This window comes from Coregonus lavaretus (assembly GCF_964263955.1).
Source record: "Coregonus lavaretus genome assembly, chromosome: 13".
Lineage (NCBI taxonomy): Eukaryota > Metazoa > Chordata > Actinopteri > Salmoniformes > Salmonidae > Coregonus > Coregonus lavaretus.
The window spans coordinates 46806285-46830586 of NC_140000.1; the positions used below are offsets into that span (position 1 = coordinate 46806285).

The 24302-nt window shown below is 43.3% G+C and overlaps 1 protein-coding gene across 2 annotated transcripts in view; it reads left to right on the forward strand.

Annotated features, from left to right (window-relative positions):
- The first annotated feature begins 1379 nt into the window (after window positions 1-1379).
- LOC311140719 (PRKC apoptosis WT1 regulator protein-like) overlaps window positions 1380-24302 on the forward strand; it is a 69830-nt gene continuing 46907 nt past the window's right edge. The window contains exons 1-2 of one of the 2 annotated variants that reach the window (XM_084175903.1): window positions 1380-1503; window positions 1830-2554. In XM_084175903.1, the coding sequence (XP_084032029.1) occupies window positions 1994-2554 (561 nt within the window). In that variant the 5' untranslated portion in view covers window positions 1380-1503; window positions 1830-1993. The remainder of the gene's footprint in view (window positions 1504-1829; window positions 2555-24302) is intronic. The other variant, XM_084175904.1, reaches the window with a different exon arrangement.

The window sequence follows — 24302 nt, forward strand, 5'->3', positions numbered from 1 at the left end:
ATGATCTCAAGGCATCTGGGACCATAGTCACCAAGAAAACAATTGGTAACACACTATGCCGTGAATGACTGAATTCCTGCAGCGCCTGCAAGGTCCCCCTGCTCAAGAAAGCACATATACAGGGCCGTCTGAAGTTTGCCAATGAACATCTGAATGATTCAGAGGAGAACTGGGTGAAAATGTTGTGGTCAGATGAGACCAAAATGGAGCTCTTTGGCATCAACTCAACTTGCTGTGTTTGGAGGAGGAGGAATGCTGCCGATGATCCCAAGAACACCATCCCCACCATCAAACATGGAGGTGGAAACATTATGCTTTGGGGGTGTTTTTCTGCTAAGGGGACAGGACAACTTCACCGCATCAAAGGGACGATGGACGGGCCATGTACTGTCAAATCTTGGGTGAGAACCTCCTTCCCCCAGCCAGGGCATTGACAATGGGTCATGGATGGGTATTCCAGCATGACAATGACCCAAAACACATGGCCAAGGCAACAAAGGAGTGGCTCAAGAAGAAGCACATTAAGGTCCTGGAGTGGCCTAGCCAGTCTCCAGACCTTAATCCCATAGAAAATCTGTGGAGGGAGCTGAAGGTTCGAGTTGCCAAACGTCAGCCTTGAAACCTTAATGACTATGAGAAGATCTGCAAAGAGGAGTGGAACAAAATCCCTCCTGAGATGTGTGCAAACCTGGTGGCCAACTACAAGAAACATCTGACCTCTGTGATTGCCAACAAGGGTTTTGCCACCAAGTACTAAATCATGTTTTGCAGAGGGGTCAAATACTTATTTCCCTCATTAAAATGCAAATAAATGTATAACATTTTTGACATGCATTTTTCTTGACTTTTTTGTTGTTATTCTGTCTATCACTGTTCAAATAAACCTACCATTAAAATTATAGACTGATCATGCCTTTGTCAGCGGGCAAATGTACAAAATCAGCAGGGGATCAAATACTTTTTTCCCTCACTGTATAGGAGGAGGGGCTTGTTGTAATGGCTGGAATGGAATAAATTGAAAGGTATCAAACATATGGAAACCCTACCTCTTTAAGGAATACCTGGAATAGTATAAAGTAATCCTTCAACCCCCCCCCCCCCCCCCCCCCCCCCCCATATAAAATAAAAATAAAAGTGGTTGTCCTACTGGCTATCATAAGTTGAATACACCAATTTGTAAGTCGCTCTGGATAAGAGCCTCTGCTAAATGATGTAAATGTAATGTAAATGTTCCATAATTCCATTACAGCCATTACAGTGAGCCCCGTCCGGTGTTTAGACACTGCAAGTACAACGCAAACATTTAAAATAATACAATAGGCTACATCCGTTTAATTTCGTATGTATTCGTGAGTCTTCGTATGGGTTCGGAGCCATTAGAGGGGGCTGAGTCCGAGCCGCACTGTTCCCTTGGTTGCGTGTGACTAATCGAGTTTGCCAGTGAAGTAGGCTACATCCCACGGAATGTTCACCTGAGAGAGCGAAAGCACTGCAAAATTACAGGTGAGTCTTATTAGAAACGCATGTCACTGTTACAATAGTTCACTAAGTGATTCATGTTACTTCCAATAAGTTACTTTGTCATATTTTGGGGGAGAAAAGACAACTTCTAAGAATGATCGACTTGTGACCATCTAGCACCAACTTTGCAATGAGTTATATATATAGTTCAAGCCCTGTTTGTTTATGGGTAGGCTAGTTTGTAAAAACAACTGTTGATACACGTCCAATGTGATAAACTTTACACACGGATAGTAATTTCGAAATGAGGTCGTTTCATTGAATTTTGGACCAAATTTACACTAACTGTGATTCTCCATTACCTGTAGACCGAGTCGTTTTGAGAAATGTGGTGCCATTAGAAGCGAAGGACGATTGCACCGTAACCTGATTAAAAACGGAAATTACAAATTCCCTGCTGAAGGAGCGTAGTTTACAAACTTAGAAAAGCCACTGGTGAAAAACCCACACATACAAAACGAAAAAAAGGAACATGGCAACGGGTGGATTTAAACCAAATGCTCAGACAGACTTTCTGGAGGAATGGAAGGCTAAACGGGAGAAAATGAGGGCAAAAATGCTCGGGGACATCGCTGCGGCCACCGGCGCGGGCACTGGTAGTATTGCCCCTGCCACTGCGTCCCTGGGGAGCCACAGCAACAAAAGTGAGATGCGCAATGCCACCTCGAGCACCGAACTTAACAACAACGGCAACCCGGACCGCGGGACATCATACCCTATGGCTCGCTCATCATCCTCCTCAGCCTTGAAGAGACCTGACGATGACCCACACCCGACACCAGCCGTCAGAGGAGCAGATACACCGGGGAGTAACCTGAAGAAGACACCGCAACCGGTGCCCTGCACCCCACAAGAGTCCAGCCCCACTGCATGCAATGACCATGGCAGTGACAAGGAGAGCCCCTCACCCAGTAAAGGCAAAGAGAAGAAGAACAGTGGTCCAAGCGCCAGGAAGGGGAAAGGACAGATAGAGAAGAGAAAGCTCAGGGAGAAGCGCAGATCAACAGGTGTTGTCAGCATGCCATCCACCGAGGTGAGTCCAACCTCTCTGGAACTTTCATTTGTTTACACATCATCGCCTAGTTATTAAGCATGACTCATGGTGTTGGATGAGACTGTTTAATCTCTACTGGCAACCTGTAGGCCTATGCCCCCCCAAAAGTTATGAAACCACTGGGGAAAAGACAGCTTAAAAGATGGACCTATCTGTCCCTTAGGTTGTGTCATTATCATTATGAAAACAAACATTTTATCTACCATATGGGTTGGATATTTGTGGCAAAATAAGAAGTCATCAAAACATTAATTATTCTGACCTTCAAAACGCCCACATAAACATGTCTGTTCCAGTCGAGTGTTTATGAAGACCTTCTGTCTGGCACAGACATGAAAACAGTCTCCATGAGTGCTGAAAATGTGCGGAGAGAGCAGTATCATTGTTATTGCACTTAAATCATGTCACAGCCTGGCCGGGTTTCAGATTAAAGCGGGGACGCTGATGAAAGCATGACAACCACCAGTCCGCCACTCAATAATATGTCTGACCTGTTATTCTAAGAACTTCCACCATCAGGGAAATGATATGTATACAGTGCCTTCAGAAAGTATTCTCACCCCTTGACTTTTTCCACATTTTGTTGTGTTACAGCCTGAATTTAAAATTGATTAAATTGAGATTTTGTGTCACTGGCCTACACACAATACCCCATAATGTCAAAGTGGAATTATGTTTTTAGAAATGTTTATAAATTAATTAAAAATGAAAAGCTGAAATGTCTTGAGTCAACAAGTATTCAACCCCTTTGTTATGGCAAGCCTAAATAAGGCAAAAAATGTGCTTAACACATTAAGTTGCATGGACTCACTCTGTGTGCAATAATAGTGGTTAGCATTTTGAATGACTACCTCATCTCTGTACCCCACACATACAATTATTTGTAAGGTCTCTCAGTTGAGCAGTCAATTTCAAACACCGATTCAACCACGAAGACCAGGGAGGTTTTCCAATGCCTCGCAAAGAAGGGCACTTATTAGTAGATGGGTCAAAATAAAAAAGCAGACATTGAATATCCTTTTGAGCATGGTGAAGTTATTAATTCGAGTTTGGGTAGTGTATCAATACACCCAGTCACTACAAATATACAGGTGTCTTTCTTAACTCAGTTGCCGGAGAGGAAGGTAAGAACTCTGGGATTTCACCATGAGGCCAATGTTGACTTTAAAACAGTTAGAGTTTAATGGCTGTGATAGGAGAAAACTGAGGATGGATCAAACAAAGTTGTAGTTACTCCACAATACTAACCTAAATGACAGAGTGAAAAGAAGGAAGCCTGTACAGAATACAAATATGACAAAACATGCATCCTTTTTGCAATAAGGCACTGAAGTTAAATTGCAAAAAAATGTACTTTCATTCCTGAATACAAAGCATTATGTTTGGGCCAAATCCAACTCAACATATCACTGAGTACCACTCTTCATATTTTCAAGCATGGTGGTGGCTGCGTCATGTTATGGGTATGCTTGTCATCGGCAAGGACTCCAGAGGTTTATAGGATAAAAAGAAACGGAATAGAGCTAAGCACAGGCAAAATCCTAGAGGAAAACCTGGTTCTGTCTGCTTTCCGACAGACACTAGGAGACAAATGCACCTTTCAGCAGGACAATAACCTAAAACACAAGGCCAAATATACACTGGAGTTGCTTACCAAGATGACATTGAACGTTCCTGAGTGACCTAGTTACAGTTTTGACTATAAATCAGCTTGAAAATCTATAGCGAGACTTGAAAATGGCTGTCTAGCAATGATCAACAACCAACTTGACAGAGCTTGAAGAATTTAAAAAAATTATAATGTGCAAATATTGTACTATCCAGGTGTGCAAAGCTCTTAGAGACTTACCCGGAAAGACTCACAGCTGTAATTGATGGCAAAGGTGATTCTAACTTGTTGATTCAGGGGTGTGAATACTTATGTAAATGAGATATTTCTGTATTTCATTGTCAATAAATTAGCAAACATTTAAAACAAGTTTTAATTTGTCATTATCAGTTATTGTGTGTGGATGGGTGAGAATTTTTTTGATTTAATCCGTTTTGAATTCAGGCTATAACACAACAATGTGGAATAGGTCAAGGGGTCTGAATACTTTCTGAAGGCACTGTATAATGGGCATGTTTTCTGACTTTGACACTGGCTCAGTGCCTTGAAGCCACGGAGTGTAGTCTACATATTAGGGGCCTGGCTTTTCTGACAGCTTCCCAGAACCCAGAGCCAGAGCATGCTGCCCTCTGTGGAGTTTCACCTCAAATCAAATAAATCAAATGTATTGGTCACATACACATGGTTAGCAGATGTTATTGCGAGTGTAGCGAAATGCTGTAGCGAAATGCTTGTGCTTCTATTTCCGACAGTGCAGCAACATCTAGCAAGTAATATCTAACAGTTCCACTACAAAAACCTAATACACACAAATCTAAGTAAAGGATTGGAATAATCAGTGGCATAGGCTAAGATGCAATAGATAGTATAGAATACAGTTTATACATATGAGACGGGTAATGCAAGATATGTAAACATTATTAAAGTGACTAGTGTTCCATTTATTAAAGTGGCCAGTGATTTTCAAGTCTGTATGTAGGCAGCAGCCTCTCTGTACTAGTGATGGCTGTTTTAACAGTCTGATGGCCTTGAGATAGAAGCTGTTTTTCAGTGTGGTCCTCTGTAGCTCAGCTGGTAGAGCACGGCGCTTGTAACGCCAAGGTAGTGGGTTCGATCCCCGGGACCACCCATACACAAAAATGTATGCACGCATGACTGTAAGTCGCTTTGGATAAAAGCGTCTGCTAAATGGCATATTATTATTATTATTATAGTCTCTCGGTCCCAGCTTTGATGCACCTGTACTGACCTCGCCTTCTGGATGATAGCGGGGTGAACAGGCAGTGGCTCGGGTGGTAGTTGTCCTTGATTATCTTTTTGGCCTTCCTGTGACATCGGGTGCTGTAGGTGTCCTGGAGGGCAGGTAGTTTGCCCCCGGTGATGCGTTGTGCAGACCACACTACCCTCTGGAGAGCCCTGCGGTTGTGGGCGGTGCAGGTGCTGTACCAGGCAGTGATACAGCCCAACAGGATGCTCTCAATTGTGCATCTGTAAAAGTTTGTGAGGGTTTTAGGTGACTGGCCAAATTTCTTCAGCCTCCTGAGGTTGAAGAGACGCTGTTGCGCCTTCTTCACCACACTGTCTGTGTGGGTGGACCATTTCAGTTTGTCAGTGATATGTACGCAGAGGAACTTTCCACCTTCTCCACTGCTGTCCCGTCGATGTGGATAGGGAGGTTGACCAGTGTCTTAGTTGGCTGGTGACAGCCTGTTATTAGGTGGTCGGCGGTGCCAGTCAAGGAGTTTGAGAAGCTGGTCAGAAGCCAAGCCGTAATGCTAGGTTTCAACCCCACAGATCATGCCAAACTATGTGTGATCATACCCCATGCAACAATATTGTCTGTGTTAATTGCATTGCATCTTTCCCATGGTAAATCTAAACCCTGACACCGCGATCACTGTATGATTTGGACCCTCTTCACACAAGGCCCCTTGTGTTATACATTTTGTTGAATAGGTACGCTGGGGCATAATCAGCCTGCTTGTTCTGTGGGGCGCAATAGCTGTTGAGGGGGTTTCAGAGCAATAGGGAACCCAATGGCACCATTCTCCCTATGTTGGGCTGATAATGGCTTCACGGTTAACCGAAGCAAACACTGTGGCTCTGCTGTGGAGTGTCAATCAGGACCACCTCCTGCATTCCAGGAAGGTGTCTCATTTCAGCCTCCCTGTCCGTCTCACCCTCTTTGATGGAGAATGGTATGTGTCTACTGGCTGTTGGAGACCTCTGACCCGCTTAACAAATGCTTACTGAACAACGGAATACTGCTTAAGTGATGTGTGTGTGAAGATAACCCTGTCTGAGTGTGTCTTGGGCGAGGTGAGTACTATCTCGCTCTCTCTCCTTTTCTCTCTCTTTAGGATGTTTGTGTTGTGTCAGTGGTCCGTTTCCTGTTGGCCTCACCGTGGCATAGGCCTAATTTATGAGCCTCATTGTTTGGGGCCGTCCATGTTTTATGACCAGCAGTGTGTTATAAGGCTCTGCTTGGAGACTGAGTTGCTTTCACTCGGGAGCGTGAACTTTGTTTCATGTGGTGGACTGGATCTCTCTGATAAAGGCTGCTGCTGCTGTTGTGTCTGGAACACCCAGAGCCATTCGTCAGTAGCAACAGTGAACAGATTGTACGATAGGGCAGGCTACACATTGGTGCCAATTAGCACAGGGCAATTCCATGGTAACGGAAAACGCTGAGACTCACATTTTTCACTTTAAAATGTATACCAAACAAAAACCATTGATTTTCAAAGTTTAACACACCATACAACTCTATGCACAAGGACTACTTTGAACAATTTCCACAGAAAATTTAGCAAAAACACATTTACAGGAAGAACTGTGCAGATACAAAGTTTGGTAACAGAATAAAACTGAGGGAGATTTTACCGTAATTCTGTTAATAAACATTGCATCTGCACAGTGTTTCCAGTAAATGTTTATTTATTTATTTTCGGTGTAAATTGTTCGAAGTAGTCATTGTGCATAGAGTTGTATGGTTTGTTAAACTTTGAAATCAATGGTTTTTGCTTGGCATACATTTTAAAGTGAGTCTCAGCGTAATTCTGTTATCGTGGAATTGCCCCACACTGGTGATAGGTAGCTTAGCGATTTAAGAGCGCTGGTCCAGTAACCGAAAAGTCACTGGTTCAAATCCCAGAGCCGACTAGGTAAAAGAAAAACTGTAATTGGGCCCTTGAACAAGGCCCTCAACCCTAATTCTGCTAAATGACTGACTAAAATGTCAAATGTAAAAATGATAGGGCCACAGGGTATAGCCGAGGGGATTTCTCAGAGCTTCTTCCTGGTTGCTGTTGAATCACTTTTGTGTAGTGGGCTAAGAGGAGTGTGTGTGTTACCTGTACATGTTCATGCTGATATCTTTCACTCCACGGACAAAGCAATGTGATTATAACATTTATTTTCCTATGAGAAACTGCATCAACAAAGTGCTAATAAAGGGAAGGCCCATTGTTTGACAGTTGGCTTTGCCTCAAAATGTTTATGGCCCATTGGTAGATAATGCCAGGGCTCCAGCCTGATTGGTAGGCCTATCATGAACATTTTGAGCTCAAATGCCAACTGCAACAGTTTTGTTTTGTGAGGCTACCACAAGGTAGCACAGTTTGTACCCACAGATTCTAAAGATCCATCTGATCATATCTAGCTCTGGATATATGCACAACAGGGTCTCTCCAGGTGAGTGAGTTGAGTTTTATCTGAAAATGGAATTCAATTACACCATCTAAACATCCGTAAACCTTCTTGAGTGAAATACTGTCGTGTTGAAACCCAGGTTTTCTTTACCATCACTTGATATTGTTGTGAAGCAGCAAATCTGAGTATATGGGACGTGCTGAGACAGAGTTTTGCCATATAGCTACATTAACTCCCCCTTGGCCTGTACTGAAGCCCTGGGGAATGTAACGTTTGATATAGATGTGGTAAAGTGGCCTAGCTCATATTTCTATCACCCCTCTTGCTTTCAAAACAATACCTGGTCAAGCCAGTCTGACTCTCACAACCAGAAGCTGTGGCATTGTGGGATTGCACACACCTCACGGTACAACGCCTCTCCACCATGTGACCTACTTGTTGTGTGTATGTACTGACACGTATGTGTAACTGATAGATGCGCACACACACAATCCATGTTGTTTTTAAATGTATGTAAATTGTAAAGTATTTTGTCTGTAATATCTTTTTACATTATGTGTCAGACCCCAGTAAGACTAGCTGTCGGTGTTGGCGTCGGCTAATGGGGATCCTAATAAATCAAATCACACATCCTAGCGCGGGAGGCCTGTCGTGCTGCTACACTCTCTGCCTGTCCTCTGGGAGTTGTAAATGTTTTTGCTCCACTACTTCTGGACCTTATGCTGGGGCTGTGGTACTTTCTGTCATTCATCTGTGTTCTGGTTCCACCTCTGAATATACCTCTCTTCCTGCTGTTGTGCGATCATACATGATTCTGTTCTAAAGGCCTCCCACAGACTGTTTTCATTCTCTCCTTCTAATTGGCATGAAAGCAATGGCCAGGGAAAGTTTTGAGCATCAGTGTAATAGGGTGTTATTCAATTGTAAGGTAATTAGGTAAACCATAGGATGCTCGAAGAGGTACTCTTTAAAAAAATGTAAAGCTTTCTATACATCTGTTTGAAAGGAATGTAAGAATTAAAGCGCTATTGGGTGGAGCCTGTTTTACTCGCTCCTAAAACCTTTCCCAAACAAGGTCACATCATCACTGGAAATACCATAGGGATTGGATCATGGACTTGGGTAAGCAAGGAATTATTTGGGTAGGGTTTTGGGTTGTTGGTGGAACAAAAGGAATTTGTGAAGTTATGTTAAACTCTCTAATCCAAAGAGCGTTTTTTTAATACCCAGGCTCTTTTGCCAGTTATTTGAGTTTACAAGAACATTTGACAGGTTGACTAATTAGCAGGAGTTGTAGATTGTTTACGAGGAAATGTTCGCCTGGTTCCATGACATGGTTACCAGGTAGGCCCCTAATACAGATGGCACCCGACGGTCTCTCAGCACCTCATAAAACACCCCACTCCCCCTAATGGGCTGTGGCACAGGGTTTTGTGCATGTTTTCGGAACGTTGCGTAAACGACAGCTCTCATTAATGCGCCCTCTGACTAGGTGAGGCCCAGTGAATAGCCAGCCGTTCATTACCCTGTCAGGGGGAATCATATCACTTAATCAGACCAAGGGAATGTGATAGGTAAACTGGAGCCTTCACTATGAGAATACAGTAGTTCTTGCTGCTCCTCCAATGGCTCTCTGACTGACCTGGCCCCTGCTTACTCCACACATCCTCTTGGCTTGTCACAGGTTAATGAGCTCACTTTCTGGCAAGGAATCCAGTTTTAACAACACATGATCACAGGAGTATGTATACATTTCAGCAGGCCTGACAAGAAAGTAGCCTGCCTAATTTGGAGTCATGTTCCAAATGTGTAGGTTTGTAGAGTGTTCTGTTCTAACCCTGGCCATAGATTTCTCTACTGTAATTGGGTCAGTGCTCTTTAGTTATGGGGTTATTTAGGAGCTCCACGTGGTAGATTATTATTTGGCAAGAAAGAATGCTCCCCTGCGCTGCCTCTCTCAGAGAATGCAAACCTGATTGCCCAGGGGCAATGGGCATTGGTGTCTGGAGCACGTGTCTGGTGAATGAGTAAGAACTCGCCCCCTCCCTTGAGTACAACAGAACCACACAGTCATGGTCCCAATGGACAGTAGTACGCCGGACCCTATAAATCTACCTTTTACAGAGACGCCTGTTTGCACATTCTGTTTGCGTGAGAAATGACACGCTCCTCTGTCACTGCTTGGATGACGCAGTCGCTGTCTGAGTGGCCAATCATTAACTCACAATCAAAACCAGGAAGTGCAGCGAGATATGGGAGACTTGTTTGTTACTTAATATGGTGTTGTTGAGGTTAATGTCCTACTGTGTTGTGAAATGTGACTATGAATGATTGATCAACTGTTCTAAGAGTAAATCCTACCGTGACTGATCTTCCCTCTTGGTGTGTTGTTGACTCATACTTTAAACTATTTGTTGGACACAAACAATTTGGTACTAATTCCCCACGAGGCACTTCATGATTTACCGTAAGACCTAGAGTAAAATGCCTATGTTTTGGAATTGTGTCACGGAACATGGAACCTTTCTCCTTTGAACTAAATGGGGATTTAGTCTCCCCTCATTGAGGTTAACGCATTCATAATCCAGTACCAGATATGCAGACAGTGAGTTCCTTTTCATCTGTCTTACCTTTAGGCTTAATTTGTCCTTTTTCCATATCTTTTCCTGCCAATACCAGCCATCACGCTAACAGTATTAACACGAACTTTAGCATGTTATTGTAACTGAAATGTCCTGCCCTTGATATATCTACTAATAGTTTATGGTTTCACACGGATGCATGGGATAGTGGTTTTCATGCCTCCCCTTTGGAAACTGCCACTTATCCCCCACTGTGTTCTTGTGGAAGCTTGGGCTGCCACATTCAGCTGCTGCATGCAGAGAGCTCATAGAGAGATTCAGTGGATTGGGGTTTGTCTGCTGATCAGCTTGCTGATCTACAGTAGCTGTGGTGTGTGTGTGTGTGTTCCTGCATAAATGTAACTTGTTTGTTGGACATTCCTGTGTGCTTGGCAGCAGTGGGGGATTTGTGAGTCAGCTGTAATCAGGCCACTGCATGATTAGACATTCAGGAGAACTGTCTGTTTGGATTCATTACAGTAGAATAGAATAGTATGCAGCTTTCTTTCTTTCTCTCTCTCTCTAAGCACGGAAATAGTTGTTTTGGGGTGTTTTTCTTGGTAAAACCTTTCACTTCATTTTTACGGATGAGCTCTTATATATGCTATGTTATTGGCTCTAAAATAGAGTTGCAGAATGTTATTTTGGTACTGCACACACAACTAGAGATCCAGCACCACAACAGGCCAATGGGGTTCTCTCTCCTCCCATTATGTCACCATGGTTCCCTGTCAGACTTTGTCCCCCAGATAAACGTCAGCAGAAGTAGGTCACAGTATCAGACACAGCTGCATAACAATCGAGCTAACCAAGGTGATGAATAATAAACATACAAATCATACGTCATAAAAGTCTTTGCTCTTTTCATTCTGCTTCAGCGTGTGGATAAGGGGGAGAGAGAGTCTTCTGGGTGTCATAGCAACAGTTAGCTGAGTGTAGGACTACGGTTGGTGATCTACAGGTGGAGGCTGTCAGGAGTGTTTGGCATTCGACTGTGTGCTGCTGGGAGGACGGGGTGGGCTTAAGCCTAGCTCTCTGTCTTTAAAAACACATACATGCATACCTGAGGAGACTTAAGTTGATTTGTTGGGAGCCGGAGAAATGGGAGGAATTTCATAATGCTTTGAAGAAATTGAATATTCTGACTTGACGTGTATGTTTGCGTGGCTCATCTTTTTTGATTCATGGAAATTACAGCCAGGCAGGCTCACATCAAAAGAGAAACCAAATGGAAAAGTGGTTCAGGAAAACAGCTTGAGAATGTAGCCGATAAACACTCTAAATCGAATTAAAATGTGGGTTCAAAGTGCCTGTGGATATAAAGCCTTGATCTTTAAGTTGTTGAACCAAACAAAGACGAAGGAATGTGCTTTAGAGGATAAAAGTAACTACATGCCATCCTACCCCTGGCTTTAAAGCTGGAACCTCAGTCTGTGTGTTTGTGTGTCAGTGTGTATGTCCTTCCCCTACTGATCCTGTTGTGGGTAGACGGAGGGCCCACTTACTTAAACACAGCTATGTGATGCGTTACTGGCACGCACCCCACAATGTCCACAACAGACCAGCGATTGGCTGCAACTGGCAGCATACCTACCTTCCGCCCATCCCATGTGACCCACGTATGTGTTCACAGGTGGCCGAGATAGGCTTTCAACCAACACCCCAACCTCTCACATCTTTCCCCGCTTCCAGCAGGCCTCTGGGGGCACTGGGATGCTGTCCAAATCCCAGTTGTTTTTATCTTTGTGCTGGAAGCTGGAAGCCCCAAAGAGTCTGTTGTGTGAATCATGCCAGCCATGTGCTAGGGACCGGAGGAAGGCTTGGTTTCCTCCCTGAGGCTGCTAGGAGGCACGAGGCACACAAGGCCCAAAGACAACAGAGACACGGAGCAGATCACCCGGATTAGTAGTCGGTCCACTTGCTCCTGGCCTGGCCCGCTTACACCCCTCAGTGCTTACATCCCTCATTGCTTACACCCCTCAGTGCCATCCCGTCTTAGAGAACGTTCTGTAACGCCCATGGCGGCGATTGACCCAGCCAAAGGTTCCATTCTTCTGCTATCAGAAGAGATTGCTTTGTATTGTACCCAGTGGCCGTAGGTGACAGGTTGGCATGAAAAGTAAACACGGTGCTCTAGAATCACATGGGCAGATACATCAACAAACCCTGTGTCAGTGTCCCCAACCCGGAGCTGAGGAATCTTGACAATGTGGACACGCCCTGTCAATGGGCACACTTTCCTCATCACACGTTCAATCAAAACAGAGCATCCACATAGCTACAGTATCTAGGGTCCTTCTGTTTCCTCAAGGCTGGTTTATTACACCACATTGCATGTGTCTTGGCATTTTACAAGCGAGTCAAGTGCATGGGAGGTGAGCCTCCATATATCACTGATAATCATAGCCATTATGAAGAGTGTTGGCATGTATGGGATCTTTCCTCGACGTGAAAGCTCAGCGAAAAGCCGTTGTCCAAGACCACAGTGACCTGCCCACCATCGCTGTTCAAACTAAATAGAGTAGCACTTCTTTGGCCTCTTCAAACGTATTTGAAATGTATTTTCACAATAGGGGATTTCCATCAAATGACCCATGAGCTCCAACATGTTAAGTTCCTAGTAGCATATCAAATTGGGTGCCAAATGAAAGCGGTCTATATTTTGGGGAAATGAAGGCACAGATCATTTTTTAAAACCATTTTCCATCTTAGAAATGAGGCATAAGTAAAGGCTTTGATTTCTGAATAACAGATGGAAAAGGGCTCTTAGAAACCAGAAAAAGACTTAAAAGGTATCAGAAATACATAAAAAAAACAATAATGTTGACGTAAAAGACCCCTGCCAAATAATATCAACACTTTTTTATATTGAGTTTTGGAGAAATTGTTAACCTTCTGTAAATGTAAGAAATATTACCTTGTAATTCCATTACCAAAAACCCAGGTATCTTTAAGATATTTTCTAATTTCTCTCCCTCATGACAAAGGGAGGATAATGAAAGTTCACAGAAGTAACAAGTAATGGTAGACCTACCAATTAGTTAGTGATTTAACTTTTAAACATTTTGTTTTCATTATTAAGTGATTAAAACGTGCAATTCCATTAGCAAATTGGTAATGCTAATGAGCGAAAGCGAACATAAACAAATTGCAAAGACGGGCAAATCCAGCTCATAAAGTTATACAAGCATAGCTAGTAGCTACCGAATGTCATTTTCGGTGAGTGTGGACATTTACAAGCGAACGTGAACGAGAGAAATTGAGCAAATGAACAACGTTGTGTTGCTTGTTTTTCTAAAGGAAGAGCAGCATGTGTACACGGAGCAGAGGGGAGAAGAACGGAGCAGAGAAAAAAAAACCTAGTAGGAAGGGAAAAAATAACTCATCCAGAGCTCTTTGACTTCTGGCAGAAAGCCATTCTAAGATATCAGATGGCAAATATTTTGTAGTGAATTGCATACAAGTGTAACTTCATCACCTCATGTGCACTGCACAACAGCGATGTGTCGATAGACCACTGCGCCACTCGGGAGTTACCTAAGGTACTGCATCGCAGTGCTAGCTATGCCACTAGAGATCGGGAGACCCATGGGGGCGGCGCACAATTGGCCTAGCGTCGTCCAGGCTAAGGCAGGGAATGGCCGGCAGGGATGTAGCTCAGTTGGTAGAGCATGGCGTTTGCAACGCCAGGGTTGTGGGTTCGATTCCTACGGGGGGCCAGTATAAAAAATAAAAATAATAATGTATGCACTCACTTAACTGTAAGTCGCTCTGGATAAGAGCGTCTGCTAAATGACAAAAAAAAAAGAAGCTATTTACAAACAAACACGTGACTGGCTCAACTGTTCTGGGGAACTACGGTAAGCTTCATAATGTAAAATAATGTGATGGGTGAAATGAAGAACGCAATCTGCTTTATCTCCTAACGTATTGCGGTTGACTGCAAGTATTAACTTAAACAGTAGCTACAAATATTCAAATTGATTGAAAAACATCAAATAAATAGTATTGACAGTATAGAAAAACCATCCCGTGGCTTTTTCCAAATACCCCGGTATACGGTATACCACTCAAGTCTAGTACAGATCAGGGACCCATTATGTAATTCCTTTACCGGGTGTAAATCTACTTCACTTACTGTAGTTCAATAACCAAAATATTTTTCCCAAAACTCAAGGTGCCATGTTGCTGTTGTTTCTGCAGACATCTTTGAATCTTAATTCAAAGCAGAAATGTAAGAGGTTTTGGAAAACGTGTTTGCATAAAAACCTGAGGGAGATTTTACCCTAATTCCATTACAAAAATTTGCATCTGCACAGTTCTTCCACTAAATGTGTTTTTGTACAATTTTCAGTGGAAATTGTTAAAAGTAGCCCTTGTGCATAGTTTTATGGTTTGTTAAACTTTGAAATTAATGGTTTCTGGCATACATTTTTAAGTAAAAAAACTGAGTCAAAGCGTATTTCCGATATTGTGCAATTGCCCAGTAGCAAGCAATTCCACGGTGACAAAGGGTTATATTAAACAGCGACACTCAGAACGGCAATGTCATTCCAAACAGACAGAGCATATCAATGTCATTCCAAACAGACAGAGCATATCAATGTAATATCCTCCCTGTTTGTCTCTAGGAGTCTGTTCACACCTCCAATGTGGATCATCTACTCGCTTACATTGTAAAACTGTCCAGTGGTCAGATCAGTGCAATTAAATATGTCTGTTACTGCTCTATCCCCAGCGGCACTTATCTCTTGTTAGACGTTCTCCTTCTGGATACTGATAAGTATCAGTTTGGAACAGTTTTTTACCTCCTCTCTTTTAAAAGTACACTGTTGCATAATTAATGCAGGCTTAATTGGTTTTGCCAGTTTCCATCACCCCCTCATCACCTCTTATCTAAAACCCTGCACAAAAGTTTAAGTTGAAGAGCAAGAGTCTCTGAGAGATGGAGAATGCCTCTCTTTAATCTCCTGGGTGATGACTGCATTTTCAGAGAGAAGAAACCAAATGGTAATTTCCAGCAGGCTTGTTGCCTCCGCTCCTCTGTGGGTATGAACCTTTTGTCTGTGGAGCCCAGAGGCCTCTTAAAAGATGCACGGCCAATGAAACGCTCCACTCTGGTGTGACCGATGGGATTCTCATCCCCAAGACGCCCTCATTGATTTTGGACGCCTCGTCCGGGATTCCACCCGTCCCCTTTTCTACTCCCTTTTTCCATTTCTTATTCTTCCTCTCTTACGCTCGGCTTGCTGCCTTGATTTGATCCCTCGCATGGTATTTAGCCTGTGGATACACATGATTTATTTATGTTAGGCTGGTTCCACATTTTTGCATTCTTTCCTTTCTGGGGACTGGAGAGGATTGGAGAGGATTCTCCTCTCTGGCTTGTTTTGTGAAACTGCTCATTTGCATGGCAGTCCTCAAGTCTAGTCTGCCCAGACCGTGTTTGTTTGTGTCCAGTGTCCAGAGAGTCGGAGATGCACTGCTCCTCCTTTTGTGTGGCCCGGGCTCATGAGTAAACATGAGGTTTGGTTCTCTCTCTCTCTCTCTCTCTCTCTTTCTTTCTCTTTCTCTCTCTCTTGCTCTGTCACACTCCCCCCTCTTTCCTTTTCCCATGTGGGCCAGAGGTGAAAGCTAGATAACTGGATCCTTCCCCAGCAGGATGACGGGGCTGGTGTCGGCTGCTCCGTCTGTTCACAGCACTGGATTTATCTTCCTCAGCCTCAAAGGTCACACAATCAAGTGCAAATAGTCCACGGACCAGCATTAACTAGAGAGGGACAGGGAAATGAAATAAGAGGGAGAGAGAAAAAGGGAGAGGCGATAGAGAGGATGGTGTGCCTCCAGTCAACTCTCCTTTGACGTGAATGATACAAATTCAAACAGCATGCTTCTGGGTATATGGAATTTCACTTTCAAAGGAATGCACAGGAAGAAAGTCACCCAAATTCATACAGTGCAATGCTCTAAGGCATTAGCCACTTTTAATGGTTTAATATCAGACAGATGTTTCATGACAACCCCCCCCCGTTGATATTTATATTGATTACTTGTGAGTCTTTAGTCATTTATCGACCTAACTTAGTTATATGCTTGTCGTTTAATGTAACGACAGGGAATTGTGTCAAAGCAGTATAACATAGAAGTGAATCATGGCTTCCTGTTTCTGATTCTCTTAAAATGTGTTAAGAACTTGACATAGGGTTATAGTGGCCCGGAGGATATTCTCTCACAGAATAACTCACTTAGCCTTCATTCTGTGAACGTTCTCCCAGTTTTCTGTTTTGCACAATCTAACCAGTATTCCTAGTGAGTATAATTCAGATACCACCAGGAGAACTATGATCTTCACAAGGGGAGCTTCCGAAAGCGCTGATCCCAACATTTTACGGGGACATTTCCAGCAATTGAGTTTGACTGCAGCAGCAGCTTTTTGATGTGGTTAGCACTACACGTGAAATTGAATTTCCTGTTTCCTGAGCTTTGCCGTTAGCCCCCCACGCTAACACAGCAGCCTTGGGAGGAAAAGCTATTTGCTCTGTGAACAACAGTCGTTTAAAATCACTCTCCATACAGTTCAGCTCTTGTACTGATGCCGTGTCTCGTGTTCTGTGTCATGTCTGCACATCTATAGTTCTCAGGTGAAAAGGGGAATAAGGAAATGCTGTTTTTGCCTGACTCAAACATGGACTTAACCTTTCCCACAATTCCCAGTGATCCCATTGGCTGCTGCTTGGACCCCAGACAGTGCTCTCTATGACTCATGGTCTACTCTAGTCTGCCAATGCCCTAACACAATGGCCACTGTACACAAAGCCCCCTTTCTCAGAGGAATGCAAAACATGCCTTAACCGTTTCCGATACAGAATATTAGGAGATTGTGTTACTCGTTAGGAATGCCATGCAAGGTGCGCTTTATTTTCCCTGAATGTTACTTCCTAAACCACATATTGTCCCGAGCACAATGGTAAAACCACAGTAGGAGTGGTTTCTTATCAGTAAAACATATGGACGTTGAGGTGTCTTCTATCAGAGTGACTTTGCACTTTTCTCCAAATCCTCAAAATGAGGTTGTCACCACCATCAATCCACAGTAGGTGTTCTCTAACATAAAACCTAATTATTAGTATTATCGTTGGGCAAGTTTTAGTTTCCTGGAACCGGCAGTGTTGACAGAAGGTGAGTGATGGTTTCTGATGTTTCTCTTCACTGCTGAAGGTCAGGGGAAGGAATGTAAAGTATATGTCACATTAGACACTTTAGACAGATTGTGGTGGACATAGCAGCCCCAAAGCCCTGCAGCAGTCACATGCAGACTCAGGTTTTTCCTCATGTTTTAATCCCCACAGTCCCTCGCTCTCCTTTCTTCTTTGCTTCTCTCTCTCTCTCTCAACTTTTCCCGTTGCCTCTCTCTCTTTCTCTCTCTCTCGCTCTCAGATTCTCTCTCAACTTTTTTCTTTGTCCCTCTCTCTCTCTCTCTCGCTCTCTTTCTCTCTCGCTCTTGCTCTTAGATTCTCTCTCAACTTTTTCCTTTGCCTCTCTCTCGTTCTTGCTCTGATTCTCACTCTTTTCTTTCTCTCCCACTTGCTGTCTCTTTATCTACTCTAGAGAAGTTGAGACAGTAGTTTTGCTGCAGATGAATAACTGTTGAGTAATATATTTACATTTTAGTCATTTAGCAGACGCTCTTATCCAGAGCGACTTACAGGAGCAATTAGGGTTAAGTGCCTTGCTCAAGGGCACATCGACAGATTTTTCACCTAGTCGGCTCAGGGATTAGAACCAGAGACCTTTCGGTTACTGGCACAACGCTCTTGAGTAATAAGGAGCACTTTTAAAATGCCTGGAGGTAATGATGCTTCTTTGTTGTCACATGCCTGTAGTGTGGAGGCAGTTGGTTTCCCGTCACTCCCTCTTCTCTCTCTTTCTCTTTCTCCCTTTCTCTTTCTCCCACTCCCTTTCTCCCTCGTCATCTTCCTCTCTGAGGAGGGTTAACATCTCTCAGATAATTACTGAGAAAGTAGAGACCTCAGTGTTCTGAACCTTTATCTCTCACTTTGCTTCCTCTCTCCTTTTGAAGAATTATTGGAGTGAGATCCACTATGCTGTCACATGCAGAGAGAGGCAGATGGAGGGAGTGGTTCTGCTGCCAGCCTACTGAAACAAAAGCTGAGAAAGTTCCAGTAAAACATCAGTGCTTAAGGTTAAAATTATTAATGGTAGTGGATCAATTGGTCATGGAGGGTTGTTATGTAATGATATGTATTATATAACCCTATCAAAGTGTAGATATCAGATATGGGATAGCCAGTACAATAATATAACTATAGGGAGGCCAGTTAGATCAATCATCCAAATACGTTGCGCTATTACGCCGATCATTAACATCAGGGTGAATTCACACCGTCATCATCATCGGTGTAGATATAAAAGGATAAGATGGTAGCCTAAATCGGTGCACCATCATCACTAACACAACAGCACCCGCTTTAAACCTGTTGGGTTCTACTGTCCTTATCGGGTAATTAAATCTCTATTGTGGAGACACACAGTCGCCAGAGCCAGTTGGCTTCCCTGATATAATGTGAAACATTGCCTCCTCTCTCTCTCCAGTCGTTTTCCCTCCCGCTCACCCCCGAGTGGCGCTTTGAAGCAAGCAGACGGATCGCTTTGGTTCTAAAATATTCAAGGAACTGCTATCAGCTACCTGTGATAAATGATGTGGTGCCGTAACTTGATATCTCCCCATAATCTCGCTCTGAAGGAGTCCCCTTTCGTGTTTTGCCTATTTTTAGATGTAGTCAAAATCGTGCATGCCTTAGATGTATGCCTCCAAGTGGTGTTTGCGATTTAGCTCAACTTTAGATTTTTCCTCATTGTCCTGTTTATGCAGGCATGCATACACTTTCTGCCTTATGATTGTTTTGTCAACTCCTCATTGGTTGAACTTGGCTGCTTGCACGTCTGCAAGGCACTGAAATCCTCACTATCCCTTTCACTCTCTTTCTCTCGCTCACGCTATCTCACTTCCCCTGCCTCTCTCCTTCTCCACACATTTCCCCTGATGAATTCTTGGAGACTGTTACCCAATGCATGCTTAACCTGTTGGTCTACTTCCAGGGAAATCCATCATCTGCACCCTGAACACTTTCTTTCGCTCTCTCTCTCCACCCCTCCTCCCCCCTCACATGCTGAACTCCTCTGCTGCTCCTCCCTCTGTGCCAGATAAGAAGTGATGGGGTGCGAGGTCATAGACATGGTAATTGCGGTGGCTATCTTGGTCTGGCTTCAGATCCAGAGAGCAAGGGAGAGAAGAGGTTAATTTGTCCAGACAGTAACATTCCCAGAGCCTCGTGGGGGTAGCAGGAGGCCATTTTTTCTCATGAATAGCAAACATAATAATATAATAATAATATGCCATTTAGCAGACGCTTTTATCCAAAGCGACTTACAGTCATGTGTGCATACATTTTTACGTATGGGTGGTCCCGGGGATCGAACCCACTACCCTGGCGTTACAAGCGCCATGCTCTACCAATTGAGCTACAGAGGACCACTAACATCATGCTGGGCTGCACTCTGGGACGTTTACACTGACTGTTTGTCTCTGTCTTTCCACGTTGGACCCTCCGGCTCCCTTGAAAGCCACACCAGGTCTATTGCACATTTCTGGGGTGATCCTCTCTGCAGGCGAGACTTAAGCAAAGGGAGGAGATGTATACTATGAATGCTATGGTAGAGAGACTAATACCCAACACAACAGAGATGGTGCTTTACCCTCTGGGTGTTGTTTAGATAAAAGAGATCAGGCTTCTTCTCTCACAGGGAGGAAGTTGCCATGCAGCAGTCCTGTGCTGATGGGAACCAATGGAATGTGAAACCTTTAGATGCCTCCTATCACGCAGCCTCCTGTCCCGGAACCATGTCCTCATCACACACCTGGTGTGTCAACTGTCAACCACCCACACGGCCCACTAATTATGGAAACTGTTTGTGTGTGTGTGTGTGTGTTCCTGGCATGATGTGATGCCTCTCGTCACTATCTCTGGGGCGACCTCGATCTTTGTCATTTGTACTCTCTTTGTGTTCCCTCATCCTGCGCCTCCAGGTTAAGGGGAGCGATAGGAAGATTTCAGTAATGGTTCTCAGGTAACACAGTGGCCATTTTTTAATCTACTGTCTCATGTCTGGGAGTGAGGGAAGGGCCCGGTGGGTTTATGAGCAAATTACCAGCAGTGATCCACTCTAACAGAGAGTGTGTCAGGCCTGTGATTGTTTCTCTAATCCCGCCCGCTGTCTCTGTCTGTGCTGACTGTTTTGCCAGTGGAGTGGAGCGGCAGTGCAGGAATGCACTAATCACGCAATTCTGATGCCCTGCCTAGCCCTGCCCTGCCTTGCCCAGTCTGCCAGACTCTGCTTTCCTTTGTCTGCACTTCAAAACAAAAGTCCCCAGACCAGACCTGGGCCATTTGGCTACATTTGCCCCCTCTGGCCCAAACAATGCTGATGCAGAGGAAGTTTCACTGTTTTAGGGAAATTGCGTTGGGGTTTTTGTGTGTCTTGTTCTGCCAAGAAGAGCACCCCTTCCCCCTCCCCTTTTCTTGTTTTGCTAAGAGGGGAATGTTGTGACATAGTCATTAATCCAGGCTGAATCAGTGGTTTCTCTGGAAAATGTGGGGGGAAATGTTCACAGGGTGGGGGTGTTAATATAGGGTAAATGCAGACAGGCAACCCCGTTGTTTTGGGGGTCCAGCGTCCCACCGGATAATTTTTATATAGAAGGACTGAGAATCTCAGTTCTAGTGACTTTTTAAGAGGACATTCTATTCCAAAATGACTGAAAATTAAAATTATGCTGACACCATCTCAAATATATTTTCCACCTCCAGAAATAAGCCCAATAACATATTGGTAAAATTATTGCATGGTCCATATTATCAGGTATGCTATTAGCAATAAGCATTATCACCTGTAGCCCAACTGATGCAGCATACTGGCTATAAATAAATAGACTGAAGAATGGGGTTGCCTATCTGCATTCACCCTATTGATCTTTTAAAAAGTTAGTATCATGTTGATGAATTTAATGTTCCCAAAAAACGTGCATAAACACAGTGAATATAATGTAGGCTAACCTGTTCGGGTAACTTGGGGGTAAAACGCCATCCTGGGGTAATATTCCTGTACCTCTCATAGAAACCACTTCATGTCATGTCACCCCCCCCCCCCTTCGACACTTTCCCTGGTTGCAACTACTCTTGCTTAACAAAAAATGTATTGTCTCATAATTTAAGTCACTTAAAAAAAAGATTTTGAGGTAGGGTGGCGTTTTACCCCAATTTACCCTACAATTGACCTGTTTTCCATTCATCCCCACTCTCCCCTATGTACTCATGGTGGATTGCAGAGTTGTAAGGTGCTTAACCATGCCGCTACTAAAAACTCTGGGTTTTAAATGGTGCCATTTGCTAAATATTTAGGAGTTGAGAAATAAATAAAGTATGAATGGAAAGCTGGGATCCCCCTCTTTTTAACAAAGGCTATTAAAACTGCTGTTTTCCCCGTGATTGCATTATGAATTGTTGTGCATTGACACTGCTTGTCAGAATGCATGTTTCCCTCCCTATACATGGCACTCGCAACTTGAATGGGCCTTGAGAGGAATTTCTCTCGCGTAGAACACACAACAACAAGCTGACTAGGTAAATAGATAAACTATTATACCTTAGGGTTGTCCGATTTTTCTATTCATTACTCATTTTGTTTGCAGAGGAAAAGTAAATGTGGTCTGTTCTAGCATCTTCAAAGTGCGCCTCGGCAGAACTTTTTTTTCATGTCCCATATTTTGTTGCCGTGAAATAACTGCCGCAGAAATACTGGACTGAATGGTATCCCCCCGCTCTGTACCACAGCGAACAATGGGCCTCATTCACAATGAATGGTGTCTCATCAGGATGGGTGTTTCTCTCCACTTTTTACAGCAGCCATGGCAGCACCACACCTGTCTTGTGGTGTTTGACCATCATTTACAGGCTTGTCTTTCAAATGCACACAGACAAAGGAAGGAACACCAACTTCGTGGCATTTTGGCATTCTCTCTTGATATGGCAATGGAGTAGCTTGAAGCTGGCTTATTTGTGCCAAAGTGAAAGTTCAGCTTTCAAAGGGCCTCAAATAAACAACTGTTTCACTCATGAAGCTTCACTTAAACTGTTTTATGTGACCGTAAACTAAGTTATGCTCCCCAATAATATTTCATTCAAGGGAGCCCCATATTCCATATAGTAGTGGGTTGTTTTCAGCCTCAGATGTAGCACTGTTTACATTTTTACATTTTAGTCATTTAGCAGACGCTCTTATCCAGATCGACTTACAGTAGTGAGTGGATACATTTTCATACTTTTTCATACTGGTCACCCGTGGGAATTGAATCCACAACCCTGGCGTTGCAAGCGCCATGCTCTACCAACTGAGCCACACTTGCATCAGAACTCTCTTTTATACCAGACAAGACATGCCCAACAACATCCTCATTTCAGTGCCTAAGAGGTGTTTTACTGCATCTTTAGGCCAAGCATATTTCAAGCTGATAGTTTAAATGTTTAACATTTTCTCCCCATCTACTCTTGAGCAAAACAACTGTTTTGATGTTTTTGCCTCAGAATTCAGGCATTTTCGTTTGAATACCAAGTTTCTTGTGTTTTCTCTACTCTCCCTTGGAATATTGTGATTGTGTTAGAAATGTTTTCTATTTCAGAATCAATGATAATCAAGATGGCGCCGATAGACATGGCCGCCCTGTTTCTGGCTCCTAAGCAACTTTGCACAAGCAATTCGCTACACCCGCAATCACATCTGCTAAATATGTGTATTCGACCAATAAAATTGGATTTGACATTCAGAATTCCACGAACATAACTTGGTTCAGAACCCAGTCTTTGTGCCTGCCTCACTGGTGATTAACTCTTCCTCCAAAGTCCTTAAGACCCTTGGATTCATATTTGCTCCTCATGCAAATAGATTTAACAGAAATGTTATACGTGTCGACTTACAGGCTTTATGCAAATACACCTCATTCATTCACTTCCTCCTTTGTTATTGAAGCCAGGTAAGTCAGTCAGTCCAAATAAAATAAGTAGCATTACTCATGCATGGCATCATTGTCATGTTTGACAGGAAACTGTGATGCTCAGTGTATTTTTTAAGATGGCAAGTTTTCAAACTATTCAGTTACTGTGTGTGAGAGTATGTGTTTACTATTTTAGAGTGTTTCATGATAAGACTGGTCCAGACTCCACACAATATTCTCTATATGGTCTTGCAGGGGTTTGATTACCGTCCCCAGCACAGTTTAAATCATAAAGAGAAATGTCCCCTGGTGTTCTTCTTATTGTTTTACATGACAGAATGAGAATCTGATAAACACTTGCTGAAAACCAGCCTGTGTTTTGTTTTCTACACTGTCTGTCTGGTTGTTAGTTTACTTTGGGAAGAAAACAAACCAAGTCTTTCGACAAGTATTTCCGGTTTATGGAGTTAGTTGCTTTACTCCATTTTAGAACATTTTCGGTAGAGGCTAAATATGGCTAAGTTAGATCTATGTTGATGTTCTGTGTCTTCCATCGAAGCTGACTAACACAGGCACATCTCTGAAACCGATGAAAAGGAGTCTGGAGACAACGGGGCCTGCAGAATTACATTGGGGAAAATAATGGGCTTAAAAATGTACATTCAAACTAATGCACTACATTCTCCTTGAAGCCCTGGAGAAATATGAGGGAGGTTGTGTTTTCTCCTTTTCAAATAACATTTCTGTGTATCTGTAAAATTTGCTTAATGAAAAATA